This window comes from Paroedura picta, chromosome 16 (genome assembly GCF_049243985.1).
Source record: "Paroedura picta isolate Pp20150507F chromosome 16, Ppicta_v3.0, whole genome shotgun sequence".
Lineage (NCBI taxonomy): Eukaryota > Metazoa > Chordata > Lepidosauria > Squamata > Gekkonidae > Paroedura > Paroedura picta.
Genome location: NC_135384.1, coordinates 1,173,918 through 1,195,000, shown reverse-complemented (window position 1 = coordinate 1,195,000; position 21,083 = coordinate 1,173,918). Strand labels below are relative to the sequence as shown.

The following is a 21,083-nucleotide window of genomic DNA, read 5'->3' as shown; positions in this document are numbered from 1 at the left end:
GTAGCCCTCCATCACCACCAGCCCTGGCTCTGTATGTAGCTCAGGAACCACATAGTCTTGCGACAGGTCCTGAAGAGGGGTGGCCTCTTGTTACACCACAGAAAACTTCCCCACGCCAACAATTTGGCTTGCCTGTTCCCACCCATCCACCAAAGGCCCTCGTATTCTGCCCAAAGTCCACCCTTCTGTCCTGTCTCCTTCCATTCCACTCATGCCCCTTTACTTCCTGAACTTTTCTTGGTTTTATGGGCACCCTAAGCCCCGCCCCTGTCCATAAGCTCCTCCCACCAAGCCCCAGGGCCCACCTCTGCCAGCACTCACACACTAAGTCCAGCCCACTGTTGTCCAAACCCGCCCATTTCGCTCAAGCTCCTCCTCTTTCTCAGAACTGGGCAGCTCCTAAGCCCTGCCCCCAAACTGCAAGTCTCCTCCCACTTGCCCCAAGCTCCTCCTCCTTCTCGGACCTGGCCCGCCCACAGGCCCCGCCCCTTTGGACCCCACTCACTTTCTGCTTGATGACCGTGTGCCGTTGCTCCATGTCCCGCTTTTCTCGGGCCGACTCCAGAACCAGCTGATGGAGCTGGAAAGGGGGAGAGCTTAGAGCTGGGGCCTCGATTTCCAGAATGGAGGCCGAAGGAAGCAGCCCAGACCCTCCTTCAGGCCCCCTCCTCCCCAAGCACCTGCCTGCCGCTGTTTCCTCCAGCATCTGATTCCCTTCTCGGCCCCCTCTCCCCAGCACCCACGGATGATTTCCCGGCCTGTCCCCTACCTGGAGAAGGCAGATGCAGAGTCCTGGAGCCTGGTGCGGCTGCATGGCCGCAGACTCCGCCGCGGAGAAGCCGCACGCCAGCATCCTGTTTGTCAAGCTCAGCTCTTTCCTGGCTCGCTCTGTTCTTCCTCTCCCCTGAGCTCACTTCCTCCCTCTTTCTGGGGCTTGCCAAGAGGAGAGGAGCGGAGAGCAAGCCCACCCCTCTCCTCCCCCGGGGAGGGGTCCTCTCACCTGTGCCGCCAAGTCCTTCCGGTACTGCGCCAGCTCTCTTGCCGCGTGGAACCCCTGCTCCAGGTACGAGGACTGGGCTTCCATGGTTGCCAACAGCTGGGGAGACAGGCGGCCCAATCAACCTGGAAGCGCTGAATGGGCACGTTGGTTGCCAAAGGGAGAGATTCAGGGGCTCGACCCTGCCCGGAAACCACATTTCCTGAGCATGAAGTCTCACCCCAGATAAGGGAGAGGGGGGGGGAGGCTGCGTAACATCGAAGACCTCAGAGTGATACGCGACTGGGGCTGCCGGCTGAACTCAGGGCTGAAGCCGCCAGACTCAACAGTTTGACACAGAACAAGAACTGTCAATGTATTCTCATAAACCGAGGTTAGGCATCCTATGGTTGGCTCCGCCTCCTGGGGCGGCCATTTTGTGGCTGCGCTGGTCACTGGCAAGGGAAGCACAGGTTCAAAAAGGCTGTGGGGACCCCTGACTCCGCCTGCAACCCTGCGCATAAGCATGGGACGCTGGCTGCATGTTTTCCATGATCCCAACAGGCAGGGGCGCATGACTGCACAGAGGGAAGCACCGGCAGGAAGGCCGTAAAATGGGCAACTGAAGACGGACCAAGCCCAGGTGACTCACAAACTTCAGGATCTCAAATTTCTTCTTTGACTGGATCACGTTGATCTGGGAGGAAGAAGGAGCAGCACCCGTTGGCCCTGGGAGGATCCTGCCCCGTCCACCCTGACTCCCGGCCACCAGCTATGGGGGTCCCTCTAAGCTCCCCCCCCATCAGAAGAACAGGTGCTCAAGCTCCCCTTCCCAGAACCAGGGGCCCTGGGCGGGAGACGGGCCCGCCCTACCTGGAGGACGTAGTCGAGGGCCCGAGCACGGAAGGCGGTGCGGGCGGCCTTCAACGCGAGCGTGGCCTCTTCGGCCTCGTGGTGGCGTCGCCGGGGCACCTCGGCATTGTGGTGGAGGGCGCCAGAGAGGGATTCGCTGCTGCGTTCGAATTCCTTGCGGGTCTCCTTGAACTGCTTAATGTCTCTAAGACACAGAAGGACCCGTTGCGCGGGGGGAGATGCGGCACCCCACAACCCCAGCAGTGGCCACTGCCGCCAGCCGGCCAGCCAGCCAGCCAGCCCGCCCGCCCAACCCCACCAGTCGTAGGGGTGCCAAACTCCAGCTGGGGGCTGGAGATCTCCCAGAATCACAACTCATCTCCGGAGTTCAGTTCCGCTGGAGAAAAGGGAGACCCTGCAGAAGGGACTCGGTTGGCATTTTAGCTCCCTGAGGTCCCTCCCCTCCCCAACGCCTGCCCTCCACAGGTATTTCCCAAGCAGCCTCCAATGAGTCCCTGAAGCCTCCCGAATGGACCCCCTCCCACCCAGGACGTCAGTCCAATCCCTGAGCCCCTGGCAGGAGCCGAACCCTTCTCCCCCTCCCCGCCTTCTCCGCTTCCTCTGCCGGACTCCCTCTGGCCCTCTTACTCTTTCACCAAACTCTGCAGCTGCTGCTTGAAGGCCTGTTGGGTGGTTTCCAGGAGTTCCTGCAGCAGAGAGAAGCAGCAAAAGGGGGGAGGGAATCTGAGTCCGAGGTCCCCAACCGGGCAAGGTCAGGCAGAACACAGGAGCCCCAAGGATGGAACGGGGAGAAGGGGTCCCCTGCCCCTTGGAGAAGGGCTAAAGGATCGGGGGAAGGGGGATTCAGGGGGCAAACAGATGCCGGGACGGGGAAGGAGAAGCAGAGAGACCTGCCCCGCTGTGAACCCAAGCCCCCCCCCGCCCCCTCCTGGGACAATCTCTGGCACACACCCGGTTGAGATCACAGATCTTGCACAATGTTCGCTCAGCTGGAGGAGGTTCTGGTGCATCACGCCCATCCTCAGTGGAGGAGCTGGGCACGGGGAATATTTGAAGGCAAAAAGGATTGAGCTTTTTCTGCCTTGACAATGGGGCCGGGTCTCTTGTTGCAGCATTGGATGGCCCTGCGGCCTCACTCTGAGGGTGGGCTGGCCCGGGATCCAGAGGGCCTTGGGAGAAGCAGGGGGGCCTACATTTTGTGGCAGGGAGTTCCATAGGTGAAGTTACACCCTGCATGGAAGGGCTCTGGCATCAGGGAGGGAGGGAGGGAAGGAGGGAGGGAGGGGAGAAGAAGTTTCCTCTGCCCTCCACATTTATGGTTCCTGCTCATTTCTGCCTCTCCCCTCCACCTGCCTGGTGGTCCCTTCTCCCTCAATTAAAGCTGCTTCAGCCGCTCCTCATACGGGAGGTGTTTTGCCCCTCATCCCACCCTGCTTTGGCCGACCCACAATCTCAAATTCTGTCTCCCAGAAAGGGGGGGGGGTGCATGGAAAGGGGCTGTTTCTCACCTCGTGCCTGCTGATCACGTGGTTGAGGCTCTCCGAAAATTTGTTGAGACACTCCTGGAAAAAGGGGCCCAGAAAAGCAGAAGGAAAGAAGAGACTGTGAAGGACCCAGGTGCGAGAATCCCCTCTACCCCTTGCAAGCCCAGGAGGGCTCAGCACTGAGGCCTAGAAATGAGAAAAGGCCCTGAGAGTGGCAGCCCCATAGAGAGCTCCTGTCTTGAAAGCCATCTTTAAAAAATTTGAAGTTTCTGGACCTTATGGTCTTGTCACAAAAAGCAAGTTTCTAGACAACCTGGTGGTTGCAGAAAAGGGCTTGAAAGAGATCAGCAAACGTCTTGGATTCCTGCCCAAACTGGTCTTTCTGGTGTGTCCACCAGGGTTGGCCAAACTGAGTGGGGCACGTCACAGGGGCTGCACCCGACCAGCCTAGGAACTCAAACTGCTCCCCCCCCATGCACATCTGGCTGACTGGCTCTCCCCCAGCTCTTTCCGAGTATGCTTACGCTCATCATGGGGTCCCCCGGGGAATTCTGCGAGAGCTCCTGGACGCCAGACACAAAGTTCTTGCTCTGGGAACAATATTGCCGCCCCGACTCCAGCATGGTGGTGCACAGTTTCAGCAGCTTGAAGGGGGGAAGGAACAGGGCAGGCAGCTCAAGAGCCCACCCCCCACCCCCACCCCCAATCTGAGCTCCTGAGGCATCCAACGTGGAGTCAAACACAGCTTAGGTCCCTGGCCGGACAGAGCTGCCATCTGGCCAAGGGTATCCCAGGCGGCCAGGCCAAAGCCTCCGGAAAGGCCCCTGGCTGGCCCCGAAGCGACCGGCCCCCTCACCTTCTCCAGCTGGGTCTCCAGCACAGACACCTCCGTTTCCACCTTCTCGATAGCAGCCCTGAGGGAGGGGGGGGGCGGAAGAGACAAGGGGGGGAAACAACTTTAGCATGTGGCAAGAGCCGGCAGACTGAAAGCCACCCATGAACCCAGTCGATCAGCCGTGAACCCGTGCTCTGCTCGGTCCCCTGCTTGCAAAAGGGAGGTCACACTGGTCTACCCCACAGGGTTGCTGTACGCGTAAGCACTTTTGCAGCATTGATGTAAAATGCTCTGAACACAATTAATGACAGCAGGATCGAGGAGAATCCCCCGGGGTCTCTGGCCAAGGCCAAGGTCAATCTACCACCCCCCCCACCCCCCCAATTGAGAGGGGCTTGGAGCTGCCTGTCTCACTTCAAGGCCACCCCACCTCCCACCACCCGGCAAGCTCCCTCCGAATGAGCGGTGGGCTGGGGTCTTGGAGGAAAAGGAAACCCAGAAGGAAGAAGGGGATGGGCTGGAGGAGAGCAGAGAGAAGCGGCCAGTTTGGGGTCTCCGCCACAGCTACATCTGGGGGCCGAACGGCCCTTGCTCTTCCCTTGTTCTCTTGTGGTCTCCACACACGTTTCCTGCCCTCGTCCGGCCTGTAACCACTTCCTAACGGTTGCCTGGAAACCCGGCCTGCTCTGCTCTGCCCAGCAGCCAGTTTTTGTGCCGGCCCCCCCCCCCCGCCCCCCCCGGAAGAGACACAGGTAGAAGTGCAAGGGGCAGACAGGTGCCCCCACCCAGGTCCCACTAGAGAGAGGCAGGGAGAGCACCCAAGAGGAGCCAGGTTGGACTCCCCAGATCTGCCGGGTTGACTTCAGCCACGGAGACAGAAGGCAGCTGCAGGGGTGACTACCCCCGGAAGGCAGCAAGAGGAGTAACTACCCCTGGTTTGGTGGGGGGAGCCACTCGGGGGGGGGGCAGAAGGACTCTCTTGTGCCGGGCGCCTGGCTTCACTCTCCCGCGAGGCAGAACCATCTCCTCTTGAGTGGCTCAAGATGGCTGCCACACGCGTGTTTCCCATAATGCACTAGAACCACCTCTCTCTCTGGAGAAAAGTACCCCAAGCAGTGTGGGAACCGGGGACAAAGCGGAGGGTCTTAGAAAGAAAAAGGAGCAAGAGACACGGAGCCAGCCCAATGCCAGGCTGCAGGAAGGGGAACCGTCTCACCGGCATGGGGCTCTGAACTGCAGCCCCCTTCGGAAAGAAAGGCCCCGACACCCCCCTTCGGCACTCCACCACCCAAGGGAAAAACGTCGCAGAAACGTGGCAAGAGGAAATCAAATGACTCCTGGAAACGATTTGTCACACCGACAAAGCGCACGGAGAGTGGAAAATACGCGTGGCTCCTGACCAGAGCTCCAACCGAGAGGCCCACACAGGCTCAGAGGCATGTCCCTGCCTTGCAGCTCTTCAGCAAGCAAGCAGTCCTCACTTGAACCCCAGAAGCGCCCATCTGCTGAATCAGGACCCCCAGGGTGTCCGGCAGAGAAAGCTCTTCCCCATCCCCTCCTGTCTGGCCCTTTTCAGCTGGAGATGCTGCCAGGGATTGAACCGGGGACCTTCTGCATGCCAAGCAGGGACTCTGCCACCGTGCCACAGCCCCTCTTCAAAAGAGATGGGGGGGGGAGCTTTGCCACCAGCCAGCTTGTCCGGAAGGGAGGGCTGGTACAATTCCATGCAGGTTGAGGGGACTTCATGGTCTGCACTGAACTTGGGAGGAGGGATCCTGGGTGTCTGGAACTGCCACTCTGGCCTCCCGTGGCCCCTCACGCTCCTCTTCAGATGGGGCCTCTCCAAAAGGTCTCTGGGCCCCAGAACTTTGGCTGCCCCACAGCGGCAGGGCTACAGTCAGGGAAGTCGGGATTTGAACCCAGCACACTTCCATTCTGAAGAGCACTATTCTGACTGCATGCCCCAACTGACTCGGGCCAGCCCATGACCGCAACACTCTTGCAAGGTTGCTCCAGGCATGCAAAAGCACCCCAGGGACGAATACGGCCGCTCTGTCCGTGCCTGCTGAGCTGCCCAGAGAGGTTCTCCAGGCTGGCCCGCTTTCCGAGCCCCTCCTGGCCCCGGCACCTCGCTGCTGCCTGCCTGACATCCGGGTTGTGCTCATCCGTCCTGGGCTGAAAACCCCACGCCGGAGGCAGCCACAGGCTGTAAAGGGAGGGGGCGGCCTGCAGGTGCAAAGCCTGGGTCCTAGGGAACCTGTTCCTGGCCTGGGACCCCAGAAACAAGCGCTGGGTGGCCGCTAGGGAGCATGAACGGGCCCTCCCTTGGAGACTGGCACTCGGTGGTAGGAAAAAGCCGACCCCCAAGGAGGAGGGGGGGGGCTCCAGCCGGGACAAAGAGGGCCGGTGTCCGGAGCCCGGACAGAGGTCGCCTTGGCAACTTGCTCGCGGCCCCCTGCAGGGGTGATGCAAGCCGGCTCCCGGGAGGGGAACGCAGCATCCCAGAGCGCCCCGGACGGCCTTCCCCGCGTTCCGGGGTACCGGGACCCCCCCCCCCCCCTCCAAAGGGCGCGAGCCGGGAGCCCCGTCCCGAGAGCAACGGCCGCCCCTGCGGACCGCCACACGTGTGAAGGCGGACAGGGGTGCAGCGCGGCGCTCCCCCGCCCGCCCAGCCGTCCTCCCCGGCGAGCCCCCGCCTGCCTCCGCCTGGCCCCAGCGCCGCGCCCGCCGCGCCCACCTGAAGCGGGGCGAGTCCTTGAGGCACTCCTCGAAGTCCAGCGGGACGGTCATGGCGGCGGCGCGGGCGAGGCGGCAGCGGCGTCGGAGGAGGCGTCGGGAGAGCGGCCGGGCGCAGCGGCGCAGCGAGGGGAGCCGCCAGGGCCGGCCCGTGCCAGGGGCAGGCGGAGGAGGAGGAGGAGGAGGCGCCGGCCGCCGGCCCCGCTCCGCCCCGGGGAGGAGAGCGGGCGGAGGAGCCATCCGGCCTGCCTCGGGGCGGCCTGCAGGGGGCAGCCGGCAGCCCCTTCCCACGCCGCGCCCGCGGAACTGCCGGCCACGGGCTGGGCCGGGGGGGGGGGGCTTGGCCGGGGGAAGCGCGGCGCGGAAGGGGCTGCCGGGCTTCGGGGTGGGGGCGCTCACACGGGCACGCTGCCTGGCCTTGGCGGCGGGGATCGAACTCGCGCCGCGCTGGGCGGCGACCCCTCGCCTGACTCCGCGCCGCGAGCTCGCGCCAGCCGGAGCCCTGCCTGTTCCTTCGGACTTAAGTCCTCCCTGCGGACTTAAAGGCTCCCCCGAGCCGCCCCGGACACGTGCAGACGGCCGTGCGCTTCGTCGACGCTGCCTCCCCGCCGGGCAAAGACGAGCCGCCTGCCTCGCCCAAGGCGGCCGCTGGACGGCGCGGCGGGAGTCTCGCTTCCCCATCGCCATTTTAGTGCGGACTTTTCACGAGAAACATCCCCCGTCGCTTAGCCGCGTTCGGCCCGGCAGGGAGAGCGGATCTTGGCCCTCGTTTCCAAAGCGGCAGATAAGGAAGACGGCGCCCTTCCCTGCCCTGGAAGTGCCTCGCGCACAGTGTGTTCATCTCTTGACTCCGTGTAGAAAGCGCCCTCCCAATCGGGCGGTGTCTGCTACCATCCATAAAACTGTTGTGTAGTGTACAAACACAATAACATATAACTAAAGTAATACTACAGCAGGAAGACATGAGGGTATTGTGAAGTGTGTGTGTGTGTGTGTGGGGGGGGCTTGTTAGATGTTGGGGTTGCCAGTTAGGGGGAGGGGGCTGGAGGCGTCCGAGGATTACATCTAGGGATGCCAGGCTCCTGGTGAGATTGTACAGCTCATCTCCAGAATATAGAGCTCAGTTCCCCGGGTGAAACTGGCAGCTTTGGTGGGCAGACTCCCAGGCCCCTCCCTGCCCCAAATCTCACCCCCAAAGTCTCCAGGTATTTCCAAACCCAGGGTAGGCAACCTGTTACAGTCTGTCCCCCCGGGAAGAAAGGGCTGCCATAGTCTGGACTCTGGCATTATATCCCTCCCCAACCTCCAGTCTCCAGGGATTTCCCACCCTAGAGTTGGCATCCCCCCTCCACCAGCCCCTGAATTCCTCGGGGCCTTCGGCGTCCCTTCCCGGCCCCACCCTGCTAGGAAATGCCCAATATTTACACACACAGCAGAGGACGGCCAACAGTCAAGGACGGCTTTCTCAAAAAAGGTTTATTATGTACAAAAAAAAAAAAAAAATCAGTTCCCAGCTTCACAAACAGACGATAAAAACAGGCACCCACAGTCAGCCCCAGGGGGCCGCAGCGCTCTGAAGTCAGGCAACACGCCTGCTCCCTCGGTGACCGCCCTGCCGGCAAGGGAGAAACATTGACTTCTTCCTACGTCCCCTTCCCTAAGCAATACAAATATTTTCAGGAAGGCCAATGTTTCTGAACAGGGAGGAGGATCTCGGTTCCCTTTGATAGAGGCGGCGGCTTTGGTGTTTGTGGACAGCATTTGAAGATGAAGCAAAGATTCCTGTTACTAAAACCAGAAGCCCTCTTTTGGAATGAGACGGTCCGTTGGAGGAAGATTCACACCAGAACCTCTGCACGCAAAATTGCCGCTTCTCCGGTTGCGCACCCTTCTCCACCACACCGTCTTCCCACAGCGGGAATCCTTAACATCCGGACTTAAACCAGGGCTCTAAGGGCACGGAGAATCTAGCTGCTGCTAAGGGCCTCTTCTGCTCCCTCAATGGGACCCATCCCCCCCCCCCCAGCTTTGTTGAGACCCAGTTCCTCTCTGCCCCCCCCCCCCAGATTAATGCCCCTTGGGGAAATGTGTATGGTTTGGGATTCAGCAATAGGGCGGTGTGCATTTACCCCTAATAAATGCCCTGTGGGGGGATCGCTCTGTAAACACTCAAGGGGCCGCTCACACCCCTCCTCTCCACACTGGGGGGTGCAGCTTGCTGGGGTTAAAGGGCACACCACCCCTAATCTAAATGACCCCTCGAGATTTGCATCCATCTAAAGCAGGGGTAGTCAAACTGCGGCCCTCCAGATGTCCATGGACTACAATTCACAGGAGCCCCTGCCGGCTTCTGGGAATTGTAGTCCATGGACATCTGGAGGGCCGCAGTTTGACTACCCCTGATCTAAACCCTTTAAAAAGCAATTGATCTGTAGTCCGGTGTGAATGGTCTGCGGTGATTTATTCAAATCTTCTGTCAATTCTGTATTTGTTTTTTTGCACAGGGGTGCATCCTAAACTGAGAACAGCACACTACAGCACAGAACATCTCCCCCCCCCAAGATAAAATTAAGCCCCCCCCCCCATCCAGACCCTACACATCGATGAGCAGTGATCTGAGCTGGAGAAAGCTCCCTTCCTGGTTAAAAAAGACACGGCGGGTTTCCCCTTTAAGGTTTAAAAAAGGTTAAGGCTTAAAAAAGACGTCAAGTAAAAACGGGGGCCGTATGAAGGCTCCTAGACACGTCTCTGGCAGGGCCCAAGGCACGGCGGGGTCTGGAGGTCTGTGGTCTCCCGGGGTGGGCGAGGGGGCGATCCGCAGGAGTGGCATGCGCGGCTTCCTCAGAGCAGGGTCAGACGTATTCCCGGTTACTGGGGGGTTTGGAGATGGGCTTCCCCTGGGGGTACTGGCGGCCGTAGGCAGATCCAGATTTCCCGGGACAGGAGCAGGAGAGAAGGGCCCCTCCGAGGATGACCAGCGCTGCGCCGGCCCAGCCCACAAAAATGGCCGATCCGAACTCATACCTGAAAGGGAGAAAAGGAGACATTGAGATGTCCGGGCAGCCTGTTTGGGGCACCCAATTCAGTCCTGGTGGATTTGCTGTAGCTCAAGAGGTGAACGTGACTCCCGAAAGCTCCTCCCCTGCCACAGATTTGGTTCGTTCCTCAGGTGCTGCTGGATTCCGGCTCTTTCCTGCTGATACAAACACACTAAAACGACCCCCTATCTTGAAGAGGCCTGTTGGGAAATCCCGTAAGGAATTTCTAGCTCAGTCACTTATTTTGTTGACTTTCCTTGCCCCGTTGGCCATGACGGGTGTAACGTAAAACACTGGTGGGGCCTTTCTGTTCTCTCTGCTCTCTTCCAAAGAAACACAAGATCCAGGAGGAAATGGAAATGGAGGAAACGGAGAACCTTTGCCAAGCGTCTGTCTGTGCCCAGCCCCACACAATTCCCACACTGGGATTGGCATTCCCAGTCGAAAGCAGCTGTGGGAGGCACCATTTTGCCGTATTCATCGGCAGATTCCCAGTGCTCAACCGTCCACCGCAATAAATAGAACAATTAAGCCATCCTTTCAAAATCACAGGCAAAACGGTGCTTAAAATCAAAGCCCTAAAAATCCAAACAAGGTTTTTAAAGAATACCTGTAGATAAAAATTACAGAGTAGCAAAGATCTAAGAGGCAGAATAAAATCCTACCACGGGCATGAATCCTGGCTCCCACACCAAAAACAATACACTTCACTGCCTGGCAGACGACCAGCCCTGCCAATTAACCCTGGAGAATCCAGCTCAGAATAAAGGGGGGAGGGATCCTCATGCCAGTCAAGAGCGCAGGAACAAAATGACCACTGCAAAGTTACAGGTGCTTGGCCTGAGAAGTATTTCAGCTGTGCTGTCCCACCCACAGCTGGATGCATTTAATTCTGATGTTACCTGCCCTAGGCCTATGGGGAAAGGCAGGCTATAAGACTCAAGATTAAAACAGGTAAGAATTTGGACAGAAGGGAGGAAGTTTGGGCTGATTTACTGCACGAAAGGGATTCATCACTTAGCATGAGCTCCTGGGATCTGCCCCCCCGCCTGCCCGTGGACCTCTTGGGAAACTCACTTGGTATTGACGGGTGTCAGAGGGTCGTAGAAGTCCCTCACAATCTGGTTTCCATACCACGAGCACGCCACAAGAGAGGTCAGACCTGCAAAGAGAGAAATCAATAGTGAGGGTCCGCTCCACGCCCCTTCAGTCTCCTCCCCAGGGCGATCCCGGTGCCTTCCCCGATGCCACGAAATTAACCCCGACCGTCTTCTGCTAAGAAGCCAGATCCCCCCAAAAGAAGCAGTTTTGTTTGGCAATGCATAAATGTAACAAATGGGGGTGCTTCATCCACGCTGCCACTGGCTCTCTTAAAGCCCACTGGTGAGAGGCCCACGTCAGAAACCCCCCCGAATATCTTCTTGCCTGGGCAGCTCAATTCCCTCCCCCCCCGCCCCCGCCCCCGCCCCCGCCCCCAATAAACACAACTGGAACCACAAATCATTCTTTGTTCATTCCAGACCAGGAAAGCTTCTGAAAGATTCCAAAACTTGACGGTCTGCAAAGTACTCCAAAGACACCTTCGCATTTCTGCTGCCACAAACAAACATGGTGAGCCCTTGGGAAGCCTCCCAAATTATCGCTCACTCTCATTTTGGACAATCCCCACCCTCAAGATGGCCGACACATCCCCGGGGCAGGCTGGAATATGTGGTCAACCCGAGCAAGGGAAGGCCATCACAGGCTTGCCATGAGCATAAAATGGAGGAGAGGAGAATTTGGGGGAGAAAGGTCAAGGATAAACGGAGTAAATACATAAGGGAACAAGCAAAGGGCCCTGTGGAAACTGGGAGGGACTGCAGGAATTGTGTCCTTTCTGCCGGGTGAGATGGTGACTCCGCCTCTGGCCTGAACGCCTCAGGTGAGGGTGCTGCAGAGATCAAACATGTCCTGGAGTGATTGCAGGGCTGGCAGAAGAATAGTCACTCATTTACAGGAGAAACAGGTGTGGCTGGTAAACCAGCCAAAGGAGGAAGTCATCCCCGAGACAAAAGATCTGAATCAAGACCTGGAAACGGCAGGTAGACCCAGGTGGGTTGCCGGGCTGGTCTGAAGCAGCAGAACAAAGTTTTGAAAGGTGTCACTGAACACAAATTCAGTGTGTTTGGCTGAGGTGGGGGGGAAGCTCCAGCCCTTCCGTTCCTCTTACACTCTATGGCAGGGGTAGTCAAACTGCGGCCCTCCAGATGTCCATGTACTACAATTCCCAGGAGCCTCTGGCAGCGGATGCTGGCAGGGGCTCCTGGGAATTGTAGTCCATGGACATCTGGAGGGCCGCAGTTTGACTACCCCTGCTCTATGGTATACCATAGACTCTGGCGATGCTGTTGTTTCCTCCCAGGGAACGGCTCTCTGTAGATCAGCTGCCATTGGGCCCCAACAGAGGGCAGGACCCTTATGCCAAAGGGGTCCCTGGGCTGCCCAAATAGCAGGGAGAGGCAAAGCCAAGCCGACCGCTCCTGGCCAACTCTTGCCACTCACCTGCGACTATGAAGATGATGCCCCCCGTCATGGCGATGCGGGCCTTGGTCACCATGTTATCGCTCCCGCAGTGGGTACACTTCATGCCCATGATGGCCACGCCCATGGAGACCACCCCCAGGACGATGGAGACCACCATGAGAGCCCGGGTGGCCTGCAGCGAGGCTGGAAGAGAAGCAGAGGGAGGTCAGACAACGAAAAGGCAGAAGACGTCACCCATCCGGGCTCCCAGCAGGCCCCCACGCTGCTCTGCCCCCTTCCAAAGGGCCCCAGCTCCTTGGGCAGCCCCCTATCCATGGTGGGGGTCCCAGCACACCACTCTAGGGCAAGAGGCTCTCGCAGAGGGGTTTGGGGAAAGGAAGAGATCAAATCCTCCCCTGAGACGGCTGGGATCTGGGAATCCCCTCCCTGCCATGGAAGCTTGTGGGGCGAGCTCCCCCCTCCCTGTTTTCCTTCTATTTGGTTTATCTATTTTCATGTTTTTTGGTGTGTTTTATTGGTGGGGACAGCACCATACCACGACGGCCTTCCCTCTGTGCGGCAGGAGCTGATCAGGGAGTTTTGTTGCATGGAATTTACTTGTTGTGGCTCTCATTTTGTGCATGCCAAATAAACCATAAAGAAATGGCGGTGTGTGTGTGTGTGTGGGGGGGGGGTTGGGGACCAACACTGTCATTTTTCCATGTGGCGGCTCCAGTATTGTGGGGGCCAACCTCCTCCGTTCATTCCCTTCTGGCTCTCAGCCAAGGACAACCTGGCCAGGTAGGGGAGGATCCAAAGTCTAAAGGGAGCCCTTTGCCAAGGTGAGCCATAAAACCCTTCCGCACTTAGCTCTTCACCTTTCTGGACCAGGGCGTGTGTGTGTGTGTGTGGGGGGGGGAGTCTGCCGAGGTCACTTCTGGGGCGGGGGAGAGGGACCAGCCCTGTAATGCTAGCAGAGCACGGTGGGAGGCCGGACTCTTGCATCTGGGGAGGGTTGTGCCATGGCCAGGGAGTGGTCCTCCAGGGCTCTATCCTGTGGCCATTCTGCCACAACTCCTGCCCTGTTTTGTGACTCGTAAGTCATGTGGCTCAATCCGGGCTACGTCAAGAGGAAAGCGGCATTGGACTGCCCCAAAACCTGCCCCAGGAGAATTTCTCCCTCTTCTTTTGACCCAGTGTCTTTCCAGGGAATGACAACACTGCGGAATAACTTCCTCCAAATTTGCTAGGAAGAGACACAAGACTGGGAAATCTCAGGGTTTGGAAAGAGACGCATATCCTGTAATGGCTCTGCACAGATTCCTGCCCCGCCCCACCCTTCCCCTTCCCTCCCCATAGAAACAGAGGTGACATCACCCCTCCCCGTGGACAGGTGTCTGCCCCAAGTGTGAGAGCCAGAGAAAAACAGGCACCACCAAAGGAAAGCAAAGCAGAGCAGCGGAACAAAAGAGCCGCTGAGCTGGTTTCGCTGAAACTGGGGCTGGCTGGAGAGAGTTCAGGCAGGCGGGGGGGGGGGGGGAGGGAGGGAGGGGGGTAGCGGGGCCTACTGGGCAGAACAGGAAGCAGGGGCCAGGAGCTGCATCCTAGAAGGGAGACGCACAGACCGTTAGGAACAAGAGCCCTGGCCTCAAATCTCCTCAGATTTCAAAGCCAAGTGGGTTCAGTCAGGATTTCGGAGAAGGCCAGGGTGACCCCCCCCCAAATACACACACATATCTTGAGGTTTTCAAGGCACGAGCTGACCAGAGGTGGTTGGAAATCACACACGGCCTGCCCAGAGAGGGCTGCTCCAAGCACCCCTCCCCGAATCCCCCCTAACTCTCTCCCGGCAGAGAACACCTGGGCCCACCCCCAGAAGACAGGGATGAAAAAGGGTCACTCCCACCTTGGAGTAACAAGGTGGCCAACAGCCCAGGATCCGCCCCCCCCCCCCCGCGCTCCTCTGCCACCATCTCCGCTCCCCGTGACCCCTGCGGTTGCCCTCCTGCCACAGCAAACTGAGCTTGTTTTCCCAGATAATGGGAAGGCGATAGGATTATCAGGGGCTGCGCCTCCGCTATATAAACAGAAGCAGGCCCTGCTCAGGGGCACAGCATGAGGCAACGGCTCACCAGGAAGGCTGGTCCAGCAGCCAACCGGAGTCTGCTCAGCTGGCCCCGGGAGGCCCGGGTGGCCCCTTCTCCCTCCAACCCTTGCCTGGACTCCCTTCCCCTGAAGAGCTGCCCTTGACCAGCACGCCTGCCCTCCACCCTCCAGATCCCGAAGACCAAATCCCTCCACGGTTGTCGTGTGGAGGCTCGGTTTCCCCTTTTCTGAAGCACGCAAACCCCAAAGTCGGCGTGGGCGTTTTGGGGCTTTTCTGGCTGCAGGAGCCCTGCCCCACTGTCAAAGCCATGAGGGGCCCCACCCAGCACGGCCGAGCGACACATTCGGAGGCTTAGAAAAACACAACATGGCAACTCACACCCCACACCCCATTGCGGCAACCGCCCTGGGCCCAGCAGCCTGTCACGGGGGGGGGGGGGGTCTGTGCCCCACATGGAAAGGAAAGGAGGGCTGGGGGCAGGCCAGGGCCGGGACTGTAAGGGGAGCAGGACCTCACAGAGGAGAGGAAGAAGGGCTGGGGGGGAGGGAAGTCCGGCTTGCTTATTCTCCAGAAGTTCCTTGGGGAACTTTTGGGGCCAGCCCCTCTTCCTGACTCAGAAGGTGGAAGAGCACAGGACCACTTTGCTTCCTTGGGGAGGTCGCAGCCAACCCCCCCCCCCCCCCCGGCACTGGGGCAGAACAGCTCTTCAGCACAGCACGAGGCAAGCCTTCAACCCCGGAAGCTCTCACTGGGGGCATCATGCCCCACAAGAAGCCTTTGGACGCCCCCACTCCCATGCACAAGTAACAGGTTTTGGGGGGGAGAGTCAGGGTTGAGCTGCCCATAAGCCAGGCAGAGCTGGGACCCCAAAGTTGAAGGTGAGTCTCATGTCTGAGAGGGGAGAGGAGGAAGAAGGCGAGCTGGGAGGGGAGGCGAGGCGAGGCCGTAGGCAGGGCTGCTACCCGTGTAGTTGTGCCTCCATAAAGGGCACGAAGGGGCCACGGCAGCCGGCCTGTTACTCAGCAAGGCTAGACGCTTACGGGGCCGAGCCAGAGGAATAAATCACACCCATAACCGATGAGAGGCATTTGTGTGACTTTCTCTGGGAGGGAGAAGGTGGCACGGAAGTAATCCCTCTGCCACCGGGGCCCTTGAAGGTTCGACATGGGTTGCCAACTCTGGGTTAAGAAATCCCTGGAGATTTCGGGGGGGGGGGGGTTGGAGAGGGGAGGGAATGCCACACTGTCCGCTCTCCGAAGGAGCCAGATCCCAGCGTCCAGGAGGATCCCTTCCCCCCCCCCCGACCTTCCACAGGGCGAGCAGCATGAGGGGGGGGGGATTTTTCTCTTTTCTCCTGCATGACGTGGCCAGCCTGACATTCGAACCACTGCCCCACGCTGCCTCTCCTGGACGCAGTGCCTAAGGTGGGAATCTTCCGGGCCCATCTCACAGGCCACTGGAATGGCCTTGAAAGCACAGGCTATAGTTGCCAATCCCCAGGCAGGGCCAGGAGATCTGTAATTACAGCTGGTCTCCAACTGGCAGTTCCCCTGGAGAAAAGAGCTGCTTTGTGGGGGGGGGGGTATGGCAAGGCTGAGGGATGCATTACTAAGTAAGGGGCCACCACCGAGAAGACCTCCTGCATGCCCCAACCCCCCAATCTCTCCCCCCACCCCCAAAAGTCCCTGCCCCTCAACTCCAAAACGCCGAGTCTTTCCCAACCGGGAGCTGGCAACGGCAGCGGGGCAAGGGGCGACTCTTGGGTCGGGGCGTCCCCCGTCTTTGCACGGCCCGGCGGGCAGGTGTGGCGGGGGGGGGGGGGGGTTTAGGGCGGAAGAGCCTGCGGCGGGCTGCCCGACCGGCCCAGGCGGTTGCTGCGAAGGGGCGACGGGGGAGGGGCCGTGCAAGCCCGGGCGCCTTTGGGCAGAACTCGGGCGGGGGGAGGCGGATCTCCGGCCAGCCCAGGCGGGCTTTTGCGGACTGAGGAGGGCCGCGGCGCTCCCTGCTGTGTTTGACCAAGGCGGGTCGGGCCGCTGTCTAAACAGAGACGAGTTCGAGTCCCGACGCCCCCCCCCCCCCGAGAGCCGGGCAGCCAGACGTGCGCGTAAAGTCGCGTGTCTGCCGTGGCGCGCCTGGGAGCGAGGAGGCTTCGCAAGCTCCGGGACACCGAAGGGCCGGCGCACGTCTGGCCCTTGCGCAAGGAGGAAATGGAGGACGGCGCTGCCCGAGCGGGGCTCTCGAGCCGCCCACCCACCCGGCTGGCCGGCGGCGACTGTCATTCCGGGTCCCGCTTCCGCGGGCGCGCACGTCGGAATGGCCGCGAGTGGCCCGGCCAGGCCCACAGGTGTCGGGCAGCCCCTTCGTACATTACGTGGCCGGCTAATGCGCAGCCCACCCCCGCGGGGCTCGACGGCCCACACCCACCCCGACGTCCCGGCGCAGCCGCGAAAAGCGAGACTCCTCGAACCGCGTTCTCAAAAGCAGCCATCGGGTCGAATCCGAATTAAGGCGCGACTACAGAAGCCAGGCGGAGGGACACGGAGCAGCGACCCGCTTCTCTCCTGCGACGGGTCGAGGGTCGTCGCCCCCCCCCCCCCCGCGAACCACCACCCGGCCCTTAAAATGCAGGATTCCGGGGCCGTCTTGCGAAAGATGCCCGAATCCCCGGCCGGCCCCTGCCTCCCCCACCCCCGGGGGGGGGACACTCGGCGCGACGGGGCCCCTCCCGGCCGCCTTTGAGCCCCAGACGCCAAGGGTCGGACAAAGTTCAGGTTCTCAAGGGGGAGGAAGAAGGAAGAATCTTCCTGGGGGGGGGGGGTTGGGAGGGGGCCCGGGCGACTTTCCCCCCGCCCACAGCTTTCCATTCCTGGGTGGGGCGGTGGCCGGAGCTGCGCACAAAGGGAGGGGGAGAGGGCGGCCTGGCGCTTTGGAAGGGTCCAGACACAGGCAAGACCCCCGAGGGGAGGGACGGGGGGGGGGGCGTCTCTTCGCCGCCGAGGCCCCTTTTCCATGTCTCGCCGGCCCGGCCAGGTGTGGGCGGGAGGGGCAAGGTTCATCCGTCCCCGGTGGAGCCTCGGCCGCTCCCTCCCGCCTTCCGAGGCCGCCAAGATGCGTGTGTGCGTTTGTGGGGGGGGGGGGGGGGCGGCGGCTATTTATCGCTTTCCCGCCATGCTCAAGTCCTTCTCCAGCCTGTCCCCTTTCTCCCCACAAACCCCATGTCCCCCCGTTCGCCTTCAGATCCCCCCCTCCGGAATGATGCCCCGTCTCTAAAACCGCGGACGCCTTTTCTCCCCCTGCCCTCGAGAAAATGGCTGCTGGGGCTGGTGGGCGGCCTGGCGTCCCACCCTCCGCACCCCTCAGCTCCCGACCGCCCCCCGCCCGGAGTTGGTAAGCCGCCACTCACACGGGAGGTTGAGCACGGAGTAGTAGGCCATGCACTGGATCTGGCCGGTGCTCTGCCAGGCGCAGGTCATCCAGAGGCCCTTGTAGACGGCCACGGCCGTGATGATGTTGTCGGTGGCGTAGGAGGACATCTGCCACTGGGGCAGGACGGTGGCCGCCAGGGTGGCGATCCAGCCCACCAGGGCCAGCACGAAGCCCAGCAGCTGCAAGCCCGAGTTGGCCATGGCGCGGGAAGGGGCGGCTCTTACCTGCGCGCCAGGTGAGCGCACCTGCCTTTATGTCCTGGCCCGCGGGGAGGGGCGCGTGACATCAGGGCCCCCGGGGGCGGGGAGGCGGCGGAAGCAGAAACCCGCACCCCGGGCGCCTTCCTGCAGCGCCTGGGCGGCCCCTCCACCTGCCTGCCCCTCCCCTGGAAGATGGGGGGGAGGAAGCAAAGTTGGGGGGCGCTTTGAAGTCCCACCAAGTTTCATTCTGGGCTCCAGCCTTTTTTTAGGGGAGGCGTCCTTCTTCAGCTGGAAGCTTCTGCCCAGAATGAAGCTTGGGGGGGGGTCTTCAAGGTGCCTGGGGGGGACACCCCTTTGTTCGGCTGCTTCAGACCAACATGCCCCCCCCCCATGCCTGGCTTCTCTGCCGATCCACTTAATTCCTTTCACCACCACCTTGGAAAACAATTACAAAGGCAGCAGTGTACACCCCCCCACCCCCACCCCCACTGAAACTGATAAGGCAAGGGGTTCGGTTGCTGCTTGATTGAAGACATCCCCTTGCAAGGCCCCCAGCTCTGTTCCTTGGAGGGGGGCCTTCCGCAGGTGTCACCAAGGCCCTAATTTCCCTCCCCCCCATGGCCCTCCTAGGCAGCCCATCGCCTTGCGGGGCCCTGCAGGATTCACAAACGTTCACTGTCGTTTCTAATTCTTTGTAAGTCACCCTGAACCCGCCTTTAGGACCACTGAACTGGGTAAAACCGAAGCTCTAAATAAAACCAGGTAATTTGGATGGATGGCCAAAATTTGGAACCTACAGTTGGGGGCGGGGGTATGTTGTCTACATTGCAACCCTAAAAACACTTGCCTGGGAGTAAGTCTCATTGGACAGACCTGTATAAGATTCCGAGTAGACCTGGTTAAGATTGCTCTGCGTCTGTCATGTTCTGATTTTAAATGTCTGCTTAAGTTTTACACCCCCCCTTTCCTACGGAATTGGTCACAGAACACCCCTTCCTGCTGCTGGTTCCGACTTGGTGCCACTCGCTATCAGCGGAATCAAGACAGACAGACATAAATAATAAATAAACAGTAAATAAAGCCAAGAATAAAATAGCAGACCCCAAATCCCTCCCCGCTCTCCTTTAAAAGATGCTTGCCATTCAAGTCCTGTCAAATGCCACGGTTCTGGACGCCAAGCCGGCCCCCCTGAGTGGTGGCAGAGCCAATAAGTCAATAGCTGCCTGGCAACCACACCTGGCACAGGTGGTCCTTCAAACTGAGCTGCAGCACTGGCAATCATAGCAATAAAACAAAGAGATACAAGGTGTTTGTGAAGCTCTTCTGCTTGGGAGTGACTCTTTGGAACATCGGAGCAAAAGAGAGGCAGAGGTATCTGAACACGGGCAGAGTGCTTTTCTGCCAGACCTGAGGACAGTGTCTTTGGAGTGTCCCTGAAGTCTGGCTGAGTTCCTCTTTTTTTAGATCTTAAGCTCTACTCAGAATGGTTCCTTGATGCCAGTTTTCCACACCGGAATGCATAAAGCAAATGGAACAGAGTTCTCTGAGCATGCACAGAAAGCCTTTCCATAGAGCTGCTTCCTTTGGAGTGCTGCTTTGGAACTTTCAGATTCAACAATCTTGGATGCTCCCCCCCCCCCTCATGAGAAACCGGTGAGGTAGCTGGAAATGTTTACACAAAAAACTGTGAGTCACATAACCACAGATACCGTGTCCCCATGGCAGGCAGGATCAGGTCTCTGTAAACTTCCCAGTTTTTTCTTTTTTAATGTTTTTTTTTCTTATTTTATATTAAGTCCAGACACTGAGTTTCGGTCTAAGAGCTGAGTGCTGGTGGATTCTGCCTGAAGGGTCCCCCCACCCCCCAGACACTCCGTGTCAACTCAGGTGTGTTGGTGAGTGAGGCACTCAGCACGTGCTCAGAGGTGCTCTCCTTGACTAATCACAGCTGCCTTCCATCCTGGGTCTGCCAAGGTCAGCATTGTCTGCTTAGGCTGGCTGCAGCACCTTGTCACCTGGAAATGCCAGGGGTTGAACCGGGGCCTTCTGTGAGGCCAGGCACAGGTGTCCTGCCACTGAGCCCATTGATGCTCTAGCTCTGCGCTAGAAAGATAGGCAGCTCCTTCTTTCCAATAAGAAAGAAACGGGGCTGAGGGGGACAGTGCTGTCGCTCGGATGCCTCCTCCTGTCCCGAAGAGAGCCCCAACCCTCCCTCGCCCCAGCCACGCTCTGCCTAGGCAGCCCAGGGACCTCTGAGATCCAGTAAACTGCTGCCCCTGGGCCGGCATAAGGAAGCCAGGGCTTTGCCTGTACATGGGCAAGGGTTCCTGCCCCACCCTCTGGCGGGCATCCAGGCAGGAGAGATGCTGGGAGCGCCACTTTCTGTCCTGGGCCACCTGCATGACACGGCCTCTTCCTCCCAGTCATCGGACGCGAGGGACGGGGTTTTATGGGTTTCTGCCCCGAGTGAAACCGGCTGAAGGGCATGGAGGAAGTTGGAGGCCTTGAGGAGCTTTCATGGGGGAAAGTGGCGGCTGAAGGCTGTCAATCAAAAACAACCCTGCCTCTGTGTGTGTGTGTGGGGGGGGGGGGGAGATAATTGCAGCTGCCACCCCCTGAAGAAGGCTGCCTTGTGCCCTTCTGAGAGATGTTTCTGTCTGTCCGTGACATTTTAATCTGACCCCTTTTCTAAGGAGCTTCACCCTGCGAGGTGGCCTGTCTGAGGGAGGGAGGCTGGGGTGGCAGCACCCTGTGAGCTCCATGCTGAGGGATACTTTGAACCCAGACCTCCTTGGGCCATTCTACCACACTGGAGTCTAATATTGTTGCATTGAGGAAAAGCCCCCCCCCAGATGATAGCCTGCCCCTGGCTAAGATAGTCCCCCAGTAGGGGTGGTCAGAGCGTC

The 21,083-nt window shown here is 59.7% G+C and overlaps 2 protein-coding genes across 2 annotated transcripts in view; both read right to left on the bottom strand.

Annotated features, from left to right (window-relative positions):
* ACAP1 (ArfGAP with coiled-coil, ankyrin repeat and PH domains 1) overlaps nucleotides 1-7,419 on the bottom strand; it is a 14,597-nt gene extending 7,178 nt beyond the window's left edge. The window contains 10 exon segments of the mRNA XM_077314482.1: nucleotides 1-69; nucleotides 506-580; nucleotides 1,001-1,096; nucleotides 1,629-1,673; nucleotides 1,850-2,033; nucleotides 2,477-2,535; nucleotides 3,358-3,411; nucleotides 3,858-3,977; nucleotides 4,190-4,247; nucleotides 6,906-7,419. The exon segment at nucleotides 1-69 is cut by the window's left edge and continues 41 nt beyond it. Coding sequence (XP_077170597.1) covers nucleotides 1-69; nucleotides 506-580; nucleotides 1,001-1,096; nucleotides 1,629-1,673; nucleotides 1,850-2,033; nucleotides 2,477-2,535; nucleotides 3,358-3,411; nucleotides 3,858-3,977; nucleotides 4,190-4,247; nucleotides 6,906-7,144 — 999 coding nt within the window. The 5' untranslated portion in view covers nucleotides 7,145-7,419.
* A 943-nt stretch (nucleotides 7,420-8,362) lies between these two features.
* On the bottom strand, nucleotides 8,363-18,212 carry CLDN7 (claudin 7). Its single transcript, XM_077314480.1, has 4 exons — nucleotides 17,955-18,212; nucleotides 12,484-12,648; nucleotides 11,020-11,104; nucleotides 8,363-9,928 (listed from the first exon to the last, which is right to left on the bottom strand). The coding sequence occupies exons 1-4, from the start codon at nucleotides 18,175-18,177 to the stop codon at nucleotides 9,757-9,759; spliced, it is 645 nt and encodes a 214-aa protein (XP_077170595.1). The 5' UTR covers nucleotides 18,178-18,212; the 3' UTR covers nucleotides 8,363-9,756.
* Nucleotides 18,213-21,083: the final 2,871 nt, after the last annotated feature.